Source organism: Trachinotus anak, unplaced genomic scaffold (assembly GCF_046630095.1).
Source record: "Trachinotus anak isolate AG129_WGS33_773 ecotype Australia unplaced genomic scaffold, CSIRO_AGI_Tana_v1 ptg000011l, whole genome shotgun sequence".
Lineage (NCBI taxonomy): Eukaryota > Metazoa > Chordata > Actinopteri > Carangiformes > Carangidae > Trachinotus > Trachinotus anak.
In genome coordinates, this window is record NW_027273862.1 from 21,087,440 (window position 1) to 21,105,000 (window position 17,561).

General features: G+C 41.6%; 1 protein-coding gene across 1 annotated transcript in view; it reads left to right on the plus strand.

Moving 5' to 3' along the window:
* Positions 1-17,561, plus strand: part of LOC139627779 (protein diaphanous homolog 3-like) — a 156,610-nt gene that overhangs the window by 98,192 nt on the left and 40,857 nt on the right. The window contains exons 26-27 of the mRNA XM_071488876.1: positions 8,901-8,996; positions 9,645-9,707. Coding sequence (XP_071344977.1) covers positions 8,901-8,996; positions 9,645-9,707 — 159 coding nt within the window. The remainder of the gene's footprint in view (positions 1-8,900; positions 8,997-9,644; positions 9,708-17,561) is intronic.

Genomic DNA, 17,561 nt, shown 5'->3' on the forward strand with positions numbered 1-17,561 from the left:
AAAGCCCCAGAGAGGCTGCATATCCACATTATGCTGAAGGGCACAGCAATGAGAGACAGGGGAAGGAGGGGGGGAGGGTTTCCTGGAGAAAAGCATCAAAATGGATTTTAGCTTCTTTACCTGCAACAGGTATCTGCATTTGGTTTGGTTTTAGCTTTGCCTACTTATGTATTCCTGAAATGTGAGGTTCTCCCTGTTTTCTCCTCCTTTTCCTCTGGCTCTTTTACCTGCCACAGACTGGGCTTCTATCTACAATATAATATGCAGCCTGGTTTCGGCATTTGCGCTGTGTGTTCTGGCAGTCTGAGAGAGCGAGAGCATCAGCTTGCATTCATTTGCATAGAGCCCTATGGAGATTGAAATTCAGATTGAATAGGTGTTTTTTCCTATTCCTCTAGCTGTGCCTGGTTTGTGTATGACAAATCTATTGCATTAACTCCCAGGGTAGGCCGGGAGCGGGAATGTTTGTGGAGCGACAAATTACACATCAGAGCTTTATTTAACATTCCCTACATGGCTACAAGCAATGAACTATTAAGATGTCAAATAAGAGAACAGCTAGAGATACAACCCTGCATGCAAAGACACTAAAAGCATAGGAGGGGCATGCGAAAGGAAAATCTTTATGTGAAGCGGTAGCCTGTCTGAGATACTACATGTTCTCATGAGGTATTTCTTGGATATTGTAGGAAAAGTAATACCCTCTGTACCATGCATTAGTGGTGCTCAAATAGTTGGCTTATATTTTATTGTATTCTGTTCCTCATACCTTTATTGTTGTAATTAGTGGACAGTTCAGTTGGAATTGCACTGGTGTCTACTAGAACCCTCTGGCCAGTGTGCTGGTCCACTGTGTTGCTGTGGGCCAGTAGGCTAACAATGTCCTCATGTCCACTGAGTGCAGGTCTGTTGTGATCCATGAACTATGGAGTCAGTTTATAATTAAAAAGCAACCCCACACTAGACTCTATGGTGTGAAAGGTTTTAATAGGTCTGTTGAACCAATTTCATAAGCCTGTTTTTGTTGAACCCAGCTGTGGTGCAACATGGAACTATGATGCCATAGTACATCAGTGCTGCACAGGTTGTGGAAAGAGCATATTGTCATCACTAGTTGGTGATTCGAATCAGTTTATTAGAGTGGGCACAGTTGCTCTTAAAGCTGTTTCTTGTTTTTTAGGGTTTAATGTTTTACTTTGCACGTAGTCTGCTATTATCTTGCGACCACTCATGTCTTGGGGCCACCCAGGGGCAGAGGAACTCCTCAACAAACTGACAAACCCAAACCTTTGACATTGTTTCACTTTAGCAGTTGTTTTGTTGCTTCATATTTTTTATTTATTTATTTTCTCTTTCCCTTTTCCATACCTGGTTATCATCTTGAAACCCTTTAGATTCAACTCACAACCCCTTGTGGGAGTCTTGACCCCCAGTTGGGGAACTGTTCTAATGGGTGAATAATAATTTCATGGGATTTCTCTATGAATATATGGACTTATCATGTTACTATGTGCTGAGTTTTTTTTTTGTTTGTTTTTTTAATTCGGCAGTTTCCAGAATGGTTAACATTGGCCTATTACAATATTTATTAGCTATTTCTGATGCGTGTATGTCCCTGTTCACCACTCAGTGAATGGCTTTGCTACTTGTTGCTCAAAGTGCCAGTGGAACAGAGAGTAGTCAACAGTGAGAGAGGAGACTGACTAGCCTTATTGCCCTCTCCCTTCTAAGTATCCAAGGGAACACAGTGGTTGGTCTGCATTCGTTGTACTCAGGCATGTCATTTTCTCTCCTTAGCTTTTCCATCCTGGCCCAATTGACCCCATTTCTTGCCTTGCTCTGGCCCACCTCTGCTACTTAGTGCTACAACTGGGTCATTGTCCTGATGATAAGTGCCACATCCTGTTGAGTGAAGTGGCAGGAGGCATTAGTCCAAGCCTGAATCGAGGGTAGACATCGACACACAGACAGGCTGTGTGTCCAGACAATTGAAAGAAGCCAGTTTGAACAGGCTCTGATTAAATAGATGGTGATTGAAGTTTCACGACAGACAGGGAGCTATAGCCTTCTCCCAGTAGTGGAGGTTTGGCTTTGTCCTGACTCCACTCGCAGAGTTTACTCTTTTGTTTTGCGGTGGGATAAACACCTCTCTACCACTCTTATATCTACATTTGTACATCTAACTGCATATTTCCACACATTTTTTTCTTTTCTCCCGACAAAGAGGACAGTCAATCTAGACATGCCACAATAGAGCTCATTTGGCTCAGTTCCTGTTTTCTTTTACTAAAACGAGGGACTTACTGCTTAATGTTTAGCCACAATGAAGAGGATGTGAACACAAGGCTGACTCTATTCTTTAAATAGACATCACTGAGGCCTAGGCTTGCTTTTGAGAGTGTCTTTGTTTTTTGTGAAAGTTAAAGAAAATGTCTTTGCACATTGCACACCTGTCATGCAGCAGAATAGAAAACGGCAGGTGAATTGTGTACATCAAAGCCCCAATCAGTAGCTCTACTGCCAGAGCAGGGATACCACTCTTCACTGTCCCGTTCCTCTCACTAGTCTTTGTTCTTTCGCCACATCCTCCTCAGCACCACCCTTCACAAACTGAATGACTGTTTCAAACCCATTTCACAGCTACCAGCTTGACTAATATTCCTCTGCCATGCGTTCCTCCTCCATTGCTATCCATGAGACATGTCTGTGATCTCTCTCACTAAGTTTGTGAGCATGTGGGTGTGAGTATATAAATATGTGTTATGATTTTCAGTGTAGGGCTGTCTGAAAGCGCCACTTGTCTACATTCTATAAAGCAGTTTTCTGTCTCTGCCTGTGTGAGTTGCTTCTGATTGATGTGTAAAATTGGACTGTTTTTGCTTCCATATATTCCTGAGGCTGGAGATTTGAGTGGGTTTCGTTTTTCCTTGCCTCCCGAGGCACACAAAGTGTTTCATGTTCTTGTGGGTTGGAGTCAAACGGAGTACTACACATGAAGGCACACACTGCAGGTTGCAGTAGATTGATCTGCTCCTTTTTGCTTGTTTTCTGTGTTCCATTTGTATTTTTGTGCATGTGTCTATGTGTGTTGTGGGGACTGTAAAGCTTGCTGACTGTGATGAATTGCCACAGCAGTGGAGACAAATTTGGACGTCGAGGAGCGTTGGTTTTGCTCAGAAATTCGTGCTGCCTCTCCGCTATGTGTAATGATGAAGAACTACGCACAAATCAGCCAGAGGAGGAGTGCAACTGTTGCGAATGAAAAGCACCACAAATGCACACATAGAGGCAGGCAGGCAAGGAGTTGGCCATGATATGTTTGTGTTTGTAATCCCAGCCTGGCACAGGTTTTGGGTACAACCGCAGCCCACACCTCTGGGGACCCTCTGCCCTCAATAGCTTCAGCAATGAGAAGTAAAGGGCTCATGTACTGCGGAGCTGACAGTTTTTGTAGGTTTGCCGAAAATCCACCATGGTGCCATGTAAGTACTGCATGCATGAAAGATGATGAAAACTTCAGGTTGCAGGCCCCTTGGTGCAGCATAACTGTAGTGGTTGTAGTAAATGGCACATGAAAGGGTCTCAGATTGAAAGAGATGAGAAACGCTTGTCGACATCTGACAGAGGTGACAAGCTTCAGAGGTTGATCACTGACAGCAATCCCAGGTCACATTAATAACTTTTGAGATAGACCAACTTTATCTGCATCTGTACACACATAAAACAGATTACACACTCAAACATGTACTAAAAAGAGGGACAGATGCAGTGCAGGAATGAACGTTTTACATATTTTGTTGTCAAGATCAATCAATGTTAATTGATCACGACAGCCATCATGTACATGTTGACTTGTTGATCATGTTGACTTAAAGTGAATACTTGGAGTCTTTTACATCTCAATGGTATGTTTTATTTAGAGAATTTATAATGGTTACATCAGTTGTAACCTGTTATTTTAATATTAATGATGCTGGTAATAGGCTGATCTCAGACCAGCAGACTAAATCAGCTACTGTGTGCAGAGAAACTGTGCAGAGAATACTTGCTATATGATTTTCTCATGCCACAGTTTCTTAAAAAGCTATTATTTATTTGTACACCTTATGACACTTTGTGGCTTTACTATTTCTTAATGTTTATCATTATATGTGTATCAACTCTCACCCTCAACCAAATTGAACCCTTAAATGATAACTTCTGGATTTTTGAACCTTTTATTTTCCCATTGGATGTCAGTGATTGATAAAGACAAAACTTTTTTGGAGTCGATGCAGTATTGAGCAAGAACAATGTCTTTGTCAAAGTATGTCCACTATAAGTGCTTGCACTCGCAGGCTCAGATTGATATTATTATCAGTCCCTGACAACATTATGGATATGATTCCTACAGAGACAGACCTTTTTGTTTAACCAGAGATGGCCCGTTATATTGCCACCACACTTCACTGACAGTATTTTACTTAGGAGAACATGGGAGTTGTTGGAATACCACTGCCTCAATCAGTTAGTTTATTTTTCTTATTGTGTGGTATCTTTATTTAATTAAAGAATCTGAGTACAAATTTCCTTTTCAAACATGCAAAATTGTTATGCATGTTTAACTTGTCCTATGAAGATCTAAATTCCAACTAAATCCCAGTTTACAATCCAACACAGCCATGTGGACAATGCTGAGGCTTTTTTCCCCCAATACAGAGGCAATTTAATAGGTCATACTACGGACAGTGCCTGATGCCCCCAGTGAAAATAAAAATAGTATGTGAACCCTACAAACAATTATAATCTTTCATGTCTTTATTGAACACAGCCATTAAACATTCACAGTGCTGGTGGAAAAAGAGAACTACGGAAGTGCTTCAGCTCAGTCATATTCTTAGGATATCTGGTATGAAGGCTTCTCTTCAGGTCATTCAACAGCGTCTCTGGTGCTTTAACAAAACTCTTATCATACATACGTACATATATACGGCATTGTTTTGAACAAATATTAGGACCTTTTGATGGTATTTTTTACTACTAGTGCAGTAGTTTGCCAGCAGCCCCCAAGTCACTAAATACACCCCTGCTCTGAGTGACCTGAACCTGAAACTGAATTTCTTTCTTTTGAACATTTTGCTGCACGGAGCGCCAGAGTGTGAGACAGAGCTGCCCCTGCCCCTCACACAGAGCTCTCTCTTCTGTGTTTGGAACAACAATATGCATCATAGACAAATATCTTAATCAGAAACAGAGATGGTGAGATGTGTGAGTGTGAGAGAACTTTCATGTAGCAATAACAAATAGAAAATGTATTTTCTTAATTTCTCCAGTACAGAGGGCAGAAGTGATAATGTCTGAGCTTATCAAGACTACGGTCTTTAAAAATTTAGTCCCAGGCCCGTTTAATACTGAGTTTCCGGGTGCCCATTCCTAGTATTACAGTTAAGTTTACTCTGCAATGTTTAGGGTCATTGACCTGTGGCATCACCCAACTTCTACTGAGCTTCACCCTGACATTATCCTTCCCTCTTCTGTAATGTCCTGTCATCAACACCGTCCTCCGTGCACTCATGCATCCTGAATTGTGTATGGTAGACTCATGAACAGAGATGTTAATGGGCTCCAATGATTATTTTAAGCCTTTAGCTGTTACTCTGGGATTCAGTTTCATCCCACTGCAAGGAATGGTTCACATCACCAGATGTTTGTTGTGAATAGCAAATTCAAAATGTTTGTGTTTTTAATAAGTCACTGTGGCTCTAACTCACACATACAAGCTTGTTTCATTCACTAGGCACTCGGTTTGCAAACTTCTGACGCCAGTTAGCTATCTTTCATGTGATTAGGATCGGTGCTTATATAATCTTTTCAAACTGCGCTGTGAATATTGTAATGATGTATTCAATATGGACAAGAACAGTACAATGATTTGCGTGTTTTTCCAGATACCTCACTGTATCCTACCTCATTTACATGCACAAAGTTATGTCAACACCGCTGTGACACTGTCTGCAAGCTCTGACACAAATATTGTAAGCATGGCTAAGGAAGGATTTATAGCAGAGTTGTTGTACCAGACTGCATTAGCTAATCAACTTGGAAGTCAATGTATTTGAATGTAGTATAATCATAAGTGGAAAGTTCTGCAATTGCAACCTGGGACTCTCTTCTTTCAAAGGAAGCAGGTCTGTTTTGGTCTCTGTTGGCATGGTTGGCTATTATTGAAGCCTGTCCCAACTCAACCCTCTGGCACCATATGCCTCCTGCTAACAATGTGCTCATTCTGCTCATATTTTCAGTGTACATAGCAGTATTCTGGGGTTCTGGTTTGCAGTTTTGCCTCTGTTCACCAAAACTGAAGAAATTTGATTATTATACCAATGTGCACTTTAATTTGTGCTTGTGCCCAGTTTAACAAAAATGGAGCCCCATGTGTTAATATAGCATCTGATGACGTTTAGCCCAGTAGAGGGCCTAGCAGCATCACAAAGTCCACCCGTTACTCATAATTTTTTTTTTTTTAATTTTTTTTTTTTTTCGGTGATTGTTGTTGTTCCACAAGGAATTGTCAGAGGAAATGAAGGGAGTGAGACAAACACACAGAACCTTAATCAGGGCAATGTCCTCCTTCCCTTAACTAAATCAGTTGTGGGACCCAACAGTCACACTGTGCCTGATGGTACAGTCTGTGAAGCCACTGAAGTTGTAATCTCTTTTCTACCTCATCGTGCACTAATGACTCAATCGTATACCCCTTAAGTGGAACTGTTTTACTGCATGTGAACATACACCAATTTTATTAGAAACACTACACTACACTTTGAGATTCTGGTCCATGTTGATATGACTGCGGCACATAATTTCTGTCGATTTATCAGCTGCATGTTCATGCTGCGAAACTGCTGTTTTACTACATCCCAAAGGTGTTGTACTGAATTCAGATCTGGTGACTGGGGAGGCCACTGAAGTGCACTGAGCTCACTGTTATGTTCATGAAACCAGTTTGAGATGAGTTTTGCTTTGTGACATGTTCCATTAGCCTGGTGGAAGTAGCCATTAGAAGATGGTACATTGTTGCCAAAAGAGGCTGCACATGGGCAGCAACAACACTCAGACAGGCTGTGATATTCAAATGATTGACTAGTATTAAAGGGCCCAGAGTGCGCCAAGAAAACATTCCCCAGACCATATCACCACCACCACCAGCCTGGATTGTTGACACAAGACAGGTTGGGTTCATGGATTCTTAGTGTTGATGCCAAATTCTGACTCTACCATCTGCTGCCTCAGCAGAAATCCAGATTCATCAGACCAAGCTACGTTTTTCCAGTATTCAGCTGTCCAGTTTTGTTGAGTCTGTGCTCACTGCAGTTTTATATTTCTGTTCTCTACTGACAGGAGCAGAAACCAATGTGGTCTTCTGCTGTTGTAGCCCATCCACCTCAAGGTTTGATGTGTTGTGGATTCTGAGAGTGGTTATCTGAGTTACTGTAGCCTTTCTGCCAGCTCCCACCAGTCTGGTCATTATCCTCTGACCTCTCTCATTAACAGGGCATATCTGTCTGCTGAACGCACTGGATGTTTTTAGGTTTTTGTTTTGAAAATCCCAGGAGATTCAGAAATACTCAAACCAACATTAACTGAAGCTCCTGACCGTAACCTACAGGATTTTATACATGACACTGCTGCCATGTGATTGGCTTATTAGATAATTGCATGAATTGGCAGGTGTACAGGTTTCCCTAATAATGAGCTCGGTGAGTGTATGAGATATCTGTATTAAAAATATTTTTGAAAAGAAACACAAAGTTTAAGTTAATATAATGTTTTTTTTCTCACATTCATCATTCTTTTTTAACACCTCATACTACAGCACCTCTTTTCAAACTAGTATGAAGTTCATTAAGCTAAAGAACAAAACAAGATTGATAGACAACATGCAAATGAAATCCAGCAGTCAAAGGTAATAAAACTATCACTGTGTTAGCATCATAGCATGAAGCTTGTAAAACTAGTGTGTCACTGATGAAAATCTACATCTCTAACTGACCAAAGTTCAGTGGTTTACTGGCTGACAAACATTAACAACTTTATAGGCAACACAGAGGCAGTGTTGAAAAGAAAACACTTACCCACACACATTCACACTGACATGACAACCACAGTATAAACTTTTTATTGACAGTGTGTGTTGTCCCTGAATATTCCCCTATACCTGTTATCTTTTCTCTTTCCCATCCACCGGAGGCTGTTTTCACTGCAAATCACTAGCCAGGTCCATCATCTTGCCTCAGGTGTCAGGGCCAGGTTTTCAGCTGTACCAACACAGGGCATAATTTACATGTCATATCTGCAAAGCTTTCCCCCTTATACAATACATCTGCATTCTGGTTGTTGCCTTGCTTCAAAGTAAGACCTTGATATTTAGAGTTGAGCGTATTCTACAGTAAATGCTGTGAAACACCATGTTGCCAGGTTTTTTATACTGTATGTTCCTGTATATGTTACTCCACTGCTGCAGTACCCTTCATGATTTTTTTTTTTGTCAACTACAAAATGCATGACTTAAATCGCACAAGGTTGCAAACACCAGGGTGCACATATTTCCACAGCAGGTTGTCTACAAGAACATGCCCAATTGTGCATTATGGGATTTGCTTGGAACACGGTCCATCATACTGCATATTGGAGTCTTACAGGGCTATAGCCCTGTAGTAAAGTGGATATACATATGATATCATAGGTTCAAGTCTTTTCATACTACACGTTATGTTGTTATAATGTGGCTAGCCAAATTGCTGCAATCAGTATGGCAAATCTCACTACTAAAAGAAACTACACCTTAACTGATATTTTTTTCTTTACCTCTCCTCTGTCTTCTAACACCCCCTCATTCTTTTTACTCCTGTGATTTTCAGAGAATGATGAGACAGGGGTGATGGATAGTTTGCTGGAAGCCCTACAGTCCGGAGCTGCATTCAGAGACCGCAGAAAGAGAGCACCAAGACCCAGAGGTGAGTCTCATATCCTGTTCCTTCATTTATACACAAACAAAGACGCACACATAAAGCTTATTAGCCATATTGTCTGGAAAAATCTGTGGACAATGTTGTAATTCCAGTGAGACGTTAAAAAAATCGTAATGAATTCTGGGCCTAACCTGCCAAGTTGATGCATATTTTTTTCTTGTTTTGTTTTTAAAGGCTGAGAGAATTGAATGCATTCTCAGGTTCTCATGGCTTGGCTCAAACACTCTCAGTCACTTGCAAAATGTAGAAGCTTGTTGTTTGTACACATGCTTGCTAGCAGCACAATGCCAGAGAATTTGCTGCATGACAACATTACTACAACTGTTTGATGTTTGGATCTCAGTAAAAGGCAATACACGCCCAGCTATTTTTTTTTTTCTTTTTTCTGGCGGTCTTAAATCCAAAAACAGAAACTGAAGAACTGAAAGAACAAAAACATGTTATGAATACAAGATGGGATCTGTAAATGTATTGAATGAATTCAGTGTTAAACCTCTGGGACAATTGACAGCTGTGTTTCTTGTTGATGAACTTCACAGCCTTTCCTCAGCTGATGAATGCCTCCTCATTATCATTTTGATCCTTCTTAGTACTGTATATATCGGCATTATGTGTCCACTACCCTCCTTACAGATAACCAGCAGCAGATGATCAGCCCCAGCTCCTTCCGCCAGGTTCTCAGGCCTGTTAACTATGGTAAAGCAAAAAGTAAAAATCTCACAAAGCTAAAGCCTCATGCATTCTCAGCACTGTCTTTTATTCGCTATTGAAAATCCTCCTTAAACATCTCTTGCATGTAATGCAAATTCTCCTTGACAGTTCATATGTTCTACTTTTTTGTGTGTCTGGTGACCTTTTCCATTGTCCCTTTACCTTTTTGTGACCTTGTGTCTTGCCTTGCCTTGTGCTTTCTGAAAGTGTGAAAAGCCATTGCTAAAACAGTTTGTGGCAGAGCCATATGCTGCCTCTGAGAGAGGCAGAGTTAAGATTCTCTGAAAGCAGTGTGAGGGCTGTTCTGCCGGCTCAGTTTGATAAGGCTCCTAAATTGTTCAGTAACTGCAGCATTTTGAGTTCAACCTTATTGTATGCTTTTGAATGCAGTTGTGCTCTTTGACATTTTTTAAACCTTATTTGAAGGAGACTAGTCAAGTGTCCTGGAATGTTTTTGACAGATTTTTTGTCTTGAATTTCCCACTGCTGACCCATGAACTGTATTTTTGTTGAAGAGGGGTGAGAAATGTGCACCAAGATTAGCTATCCAGAATAAATGCATGGTACAAACTGGATATAAGCCATTTGTAGCTTAGGGTGTTCGATGTCATTTAGAAAACTCTAATTAATATTTTAATGTAAAAAGTCCATCTGTACGACTTCCTGCGGCTGGAGATTGGATGGATACTAATTATACCAAATTAGATTGTCTTGTAGTTCATCGTTGTGAACAGATATTGTACTTTCAGGTCATGCGAAGGTAAACAATAGCTTTCTTCTCTTGTCAAAGGTTTTCTACAATCATTACTGAGACACATTAAAAAAAAAAAAAAAAAAATTTTAAATTACACTGTAAACGTATTACCTCTTATTACTTGTAATTGGAATCCCAGTGGGCTGGGTACGGACACACATGAATAAAATTATTCACGCTCAATCCACCCACATCATTGATGGCAATGATAAAGGGCCTTGCTCTGTTGTTCTGCTACGACTTATCTGAAATTAGATTGGAAAGGGACGAGGGGGAGGGAGATATACAGGGTGGGAGGAAAGAGACAGATAGGGGTGGCTGTAACTTAAGAAATGGAGAGAAATGGTGTGAGGAAGAAAGATAGAGCCAGTTGGTAATGGTGAAACTATGGAATAAAGTGGGAGAAAAAAATACTGGACTCAGATGCTATTTGTTTGTGTGTGAGTGTGAGAGACGGTCAGTTAAAAGACAACAAGTCAGAACTATGTTGTATTAACAAGGGATTAGAGTAAAAAAGAATTTACACTGCATAAAGTAGCTGCTGCTCAGTGTCCATGTTGAGAAAAGACCCCACTGTGTGTTGTTCAGGTAAGAAGGTCCTAGAAGGTTGCTGGCCCAGCTGCCCCCTGCTGGCAGCTTTAGACATGGCCTTGTTGACTAATAAAGCTCAAAGCTTTAGTCTGTCACTGCAGGCATCATACTCACTGCCAGCCTCCCAGAGCAAACACAGCTAATTACTTTTCTCTGCCCAGCCCCAGCACCAGCACCAGCTCAGCCCTCTCAGTGCCCATTCATCTTAATTTTCCCCTCTCTGCCATCTGCCTCCTAAATAACACTCCTCCTCATTTCCGTACCATCCCATATCCCCGCTGTCTTCTTCTATACACTCATGGTCTGACAATGGCCCTCCCGAAACATAATTGCCTTTTATTGGTATGGAGTCTCTCCACTTCTCCTGCCTCACCCCTTTTCTCACATTTCCCTTCCCTCCGTCTATGGCAAGGAGGTCCAGGCCTTAATTGTCCTGGGTTTAGTGGCTGGAGTGAGTGAAACCACGGGATGCTCTCGGTTTAGATGTGAGGTGATGAAGTTCAGTCGGCGGCACAAGCACTTGAACAGCTGTTTTCACTTTCACACCACCCTACCACCTCCTTTTCCCACAATTTTAAATACCCTTTAATAATTGATCTCAGGGGTGTTGATACACTTCAGTGGAGCAGGAAAGGGAATTAAAACAGAAACATCTGTACCAGAAGATACTGTAATTAGTGGTGAAGGGGAGACATTTGAATGGTCGATCTGAACATGCATGGTGCCATTAAGCTTTCGCACCAAGGGAGACTTAAGTGCCCCAGTCTGTTGTCTGCAGAAACAAATCAGATGGCCGATAGATGCGCTCCCCATCACAAGACTTTGATGAGACTGTGGAGTTGTTCGATTATGGCTATAATGCTTTGCAATCATGATGAGTGGCATTGCCTTGTAACAGAAAATAGGATTAAAAGATCCCTTGCAACCTATTCCAGTGTTTGCTGCACATCAAGGGTTGGCACATTGTTGCTTCCCTTCTTTCCCTTACATCCTGTCTTCCTTCCTGCCTCTCCTCTTTTTGTACTCATTGGTTTGAGTAAAGGTCCTGGTCCGAGTTCCCAGCATTTTTCTCTGCTTCCTCTGTCTGTCATCTCCTCTCCTCCCCTACCCTAAATTGGCTCAGCACACTTTAACATGAGCCAGCAGCTTAGGTGTTTAGCTAGGTCTGCAGTCTCCCTCAGCACACATGCACACATCCACATAAAAGTGCACAGACACACCCGCAGACTTCAGGGGATGAAGGTAAGCAGGCTTTGTGGGGGCTGTGGTCTGGGTTAGGATAAGGCTGTGGGGCTCTGGGGCTCCTCGACAGTCTAAATTGGATTGGGCTCCACAGAATGATGGATCGATGCTGGTTAGCCACACAGGTGTAAGAGACTTATTGAATCTATAAAGCAGCCATAGCTTTTTAACTGTGTCCTTCTGAAAACATCTCTCCAGGCACTGTCTGGTCATTTCGGCCTTCTTTGCAAGCTCTCATCACAGCCTCACTCACTTCCAAGCTGGCGTGTGCACGTACATATTGAAGAAAAATCACATAACTTTTTTTTTTTTTTTTTTTTCGTTGTGTTTGGCAGAGAGCAAGAGCCTCCAAGTGTGTAAGACAGCACAAGCCAGAGGTGCACTGAGAGTGTGTGCTATAATGCTCATGTCCTGGAATAATCCATTATGGAGAGAGTGTGGGGAAGAACAGGATCTATGAAGAGATAAATGGTCTCTGTCTTTAGGAGCAATTACTTCAGATGTCTTTCGTGACACCTGACCTAACAATTATCATGTGTGATATAGCTCTGAACTAGAGCTTGAAATTGATGTAAAGGTCACTTCATGAAGTCAGTGGGCCCCTTAACCCAATAGACATAAAATTTTTCCTTCCTTGCACTTGAAAGGGTTAGGATTTTCACCCTAAAAGCAAGCCTCTAGTTATTGGAGCTCTCGTGTGCCACACTTTTTTTCACACTTTTTTTTTTTTTTTTTTTGCTGAATTTATGTTTCTGTATATAATGTGGGATCCTTGGTTCATACAAGCAGCTATTCAGTGCAGACTTAAAATGACTTCGGTATAGGTGCAAAAAGGTAGTAGGAGATGACTAATAGGCTTAATTTGAGACTCAACCCACGGTGTCTTTCAGAGGTTGTGCAGCAGAAAATCATTAAGATGAAACTGGGGAGGGTGTGAAGTTGAAATGAAAGTCAAGAAAGTAGGATAAAATAGGAAGTTTGTTTCCTCCCAATTCTGTGTGTTCTTTGTGATCATATGTGGGACATTTGTGGAAAAACTAGCAGTGAGAATCAGTCACTGCAGCTTGGCTGGGATACGCCAGTGGAATCTGCTGTTAGATGCTTGCCTTTTTGATAGGGCCTCATATAGACTGATATGTAAATGCTGCTGCAGGCTACTGTATCCTGCAGATCGCATATTTGTTTTTTCATGCCTCTGTCACATTTGTGTCTCTTCATATCAGTGTCAATTATGGGAGAAAGCTCCCCATCCTTCCACAGGTTTTTTTTGTTTTGTTTTGTTTTTTTGGACTTTGTTTTGTCTCTGCCTTATCTCCTGCCTGGCCTTACTGCTTTTCCCCCAGACCTGACATAAGCAGAAAAAGAAGGGGTTATTAAATCATTTCAGTGAGCTCAACACAAAAAGAGGAGCACAGACACTCTCCTTCCTAGAGCTATTTAAATTGATGCTACACGTCATTGTTTTAAATGTGTACCTGTAGAAGTTTCTGATTTATCTGCATTTGATCATAACATATCATCCACACATCACATATAGCCTGCACATTTTTCATTAAAGTGACAGATTACCGCTCCTGCTCCTGAACATGATGTTCACTCTCCCACTTTCACACATACACGGTCATGTATTCATTGTCAGCTTAAACCCTGCGTTTTAATGATGTGCAGACAGAAGGTTAAAGACCACTTCTGGGTCGGGGCTTTAGTCGTGGACAGGTGTACTGCTCCCTGTTTTCGTGTCCACAATCATTTGACCACTTGGAGTCACAGTGTCTCTCTTATCACTGCACTTGATTGGTGGGTTAGATGTTTTACTGCTCTTGTAGACAAAGACATATCCAGATGGGAAAGTGCACCTTGACCTGCCTTTGTCTGTCTATCTGAAGTGCTGCACTGTGTGTGTGTGCGCGGCGTGTGTGTGTGTGCACGCCCACATGTTTGAGCCTGTGCACACATGCATTGAACAGATGGAGCAAGAGGGCACCTTAACAAAGTGGCTAGTGTAATTAGGTCCAGCCTGTGCAGTGAGACTTGTGGAATAGTAATTGAGGGTTGTAGGGAGCGATTCCCTGCTGTACCTATGCTTACACATTTACACTTAGTCACATATGGAAGCTGCTATGTACAATACTGGCAGACCTACTGGCAGCTATTCTTGAGTAGTTGGTGACTTATAGCCATGGATTTATTGTACTTGTCTGGTGATTGAACCAGAGACTTCCAGACACAAGACCTCCTCTCTAACCTTAAGGCCAAAAGCAACACCTAGTTTCTAAACTGAATGGCATGCAAACCACGTGCCCTCTTTCTAATACAGACAGTAATTAAAATGAAATATGCTTGTCTGAAAACCGTTGGTTATAGATTATGGTTTTCCATGTGGCATGACATGCATTTTGATCATGATGCTGTTTACTCTGTTTGCTGCCTTAGATGTGAGAACTTGCATAATGAAAAATGCCCTTAAATGGCTCCCACTTGTGCTGTTACAGAAAGCCCTGCCTCCTTAATATTCACAGGCCTTTTTCAATAAAATGCTTTGAATTTTGATGCAGACGCATATCAAGTTGTGTTAAAATGAATAGTGACTGTGTAACCTTATACAAAGAGGGCAAGCTTTAAGCACCTCTAGCAAATACACCCTAATTCATAAAATTTTAAGCTCAGTAATCCATGCCCAGTCCAAAATGTAAGTGGATGAGAAAGTGAAATAGTGTGGTTCATATTGATTGGACTGGTTGGAGAGGGTCAGTGCAATGGATTAGAATGGAGTAGAGTGGACACATACACACACAAACACACACACACTCACACTCAGTCCTAAATAGAAAACAGATGATAACGAACACCTCTGCTGTACATCCCATATTTTTAGCGAAGTCCTAAGCCGATCAGTCTCCTCAGATATCCATGTTTAGCTGGATTATGAGGAAGCTGGACTATAAGAAAGGCTGTGGATCGTGAAATAGAAAGAGGTGTTCAGCATGTTGAGCCAAGGACCCTAATCAGCTCAATCACACTAGCTCAGGCCCCTAAACGCAGGTGAAGCTGTTAATGTGGGATCCATTAATGAGAGATCCTCCTCAGCTTTGCCTACCTTGATACACACCTTATTTAGGATTAATTTTAAATACACAACTGAATTTTTTTATAGGACTCAAAGGACTGTAGTTTTTTTTTTCTTTTTTTTTTTTTTATGTCTGTCAGTTTTTCTTTCCCTCCCCCTTTCCCCCCTATTTCTCTGTGTCTCCCTTTCTCCATCCCTTTCTCTCATGAACCTGTTATGTACATTGATTGAGACTAAGCTCTTACATAGTACTCTAGTTAATAATGCAGTGAGAAATGAAGTCATTTTCACCCTTGCTTTGTGCTAATTAAATTTTACAGCAGCCTTATCGCCAAGCCACACACATTCCTGGTCCTCCCACATTTACCAACGCCAGCAGCCATATCACATAGCCGTCAGGGAGAGAAAGAGCTAGGGAGATGATTATATGAACTTCTGTTGTTATGAGAGGGAAATGAGTACTATCTCCCATTTATATCTATGCCCACTACAAAAGGAGATGCTTGAGTTCTGTCTCTGTGGTAATAACTTTGGTAAAGAACTGCTATAGCAAAGTTCCCCCCTACTCATTTCACAGTTCTTCTTCCTTCTCGTCAAACATTTGTGTAGCTCCATTATTTGTTTATCTTTTGAGCAGGCTTGCTCTTTGGTTTTGTGCTTCAAGCTCACATTTGCAACTGGTCACACTGTGGGCCTTGGCAGAAAGAGCCACATCTCTGTTTGGATGTGTTGCTATGGTTGCCATTGAGCTGTCTTGACTCAGAGGTAAAGAAGAGAATTTAGGTAGAAGTGATAAAAGGGGATAATGTATGATCTAAAATTGCACTCACCTTCCTGCAATAACCGATCTGTAAACAGTCCGATATCCAGATATCAGTCTCTGGTGCACAATACAGAAATAGGAACAAACACCAAGCTCCTGTTGTTGATGATTCCCAGGACCACTTTAATCTGCTGTGATAAAATGATCTCATACTCCCAAACTGTCTCATCTCTCTGTTGCTCTCTCTGGCAGTCATTTCTGCTGCCACTCTGCTTGCTATGTGTCTCTTCGCTGATCCAGAAGCTCTAAGTGCAGCGACAGGAGTTTCCACACCGACAGAGCTGGAAGGCTGGCCCTTAGGCAGCAGGATCTGTTTGATGCTGGATTTCATTTAGAGAGTGGGATTTGGGCTTTGCTGATCGGCTATTATACCACCCTTTTATGCCTACACACTCACTCATTCCCACATTTGACTGTCAGCATGGACACACACACACACACACACACACACACACACACACACACACACACACAGAAACACACACACACACATAACCCCTTGTAGACACTCAGCCTTGAGGCACAGGGCCATGTACTGTATGTGTCTCTGGCCTCTGGGCTAAAGAGCTTCATTAGTCTGGCAGTAGCTTTGATTAGCATCCCCAGGGGTACAAATTAGCAAACAAGCTCAAGTGATCCTGTGAAGAAGTACTCACTCAGGGATTTTCTGCGGCTATATGAGCACTTCACAAGCATGTGATTTTGCCTGTCATTCAGGAGAGTTTTACCTCTAATTAACTTTTGTTTGAGTCCTTTTAGTGAGGATATTCTCTAAGTGAGCATGAGAAACTTATGGCATTGGAGATGTTGAAAGGCTGGGCCAGGAACATGAAGTAATGACACAGTATTTTTTTTATTTTTTTATTTTTTGCTCAGTAATGCAGACACACACACTTTTGCAAGTCTTTGGTCTGTGTGTGTATTTGTTTGTTATGTGTTAGTGAACACGTCTGTTACATTACTCTAGCACATTCACTGCTTCAGCAAGGGCATTAATGTGTGGAGATGTAGCTTGTGCATGTGTTTTGTCTGCAACTCTTTGTCATCCAGGTAAAAATTCCTAGAGCTGCTGCCTGCTCTATAATAACCATACTTGACATTTCCCTATCCTCCAGCCTGCGGAGACTAGCAGATGCTTTCCATTCCAGTTGAACCCATTAAGGCCTTCTCTTCTCTACTGCATCCACTGGCCTGTCCTTTGGCAGGGCCCTTCTGAATGTCAAAACTCACTGTTTAGCATCACAATAAAGCAGATAACGGGGAAAGGAGCAAAGGAAAGGAAATGGCTGCTGGCTGGCAAAGGGCATGAACAAAAAGATTATTTAAAAAAGTCTGCCACTGGTCACTCAATGCTTGTATAGC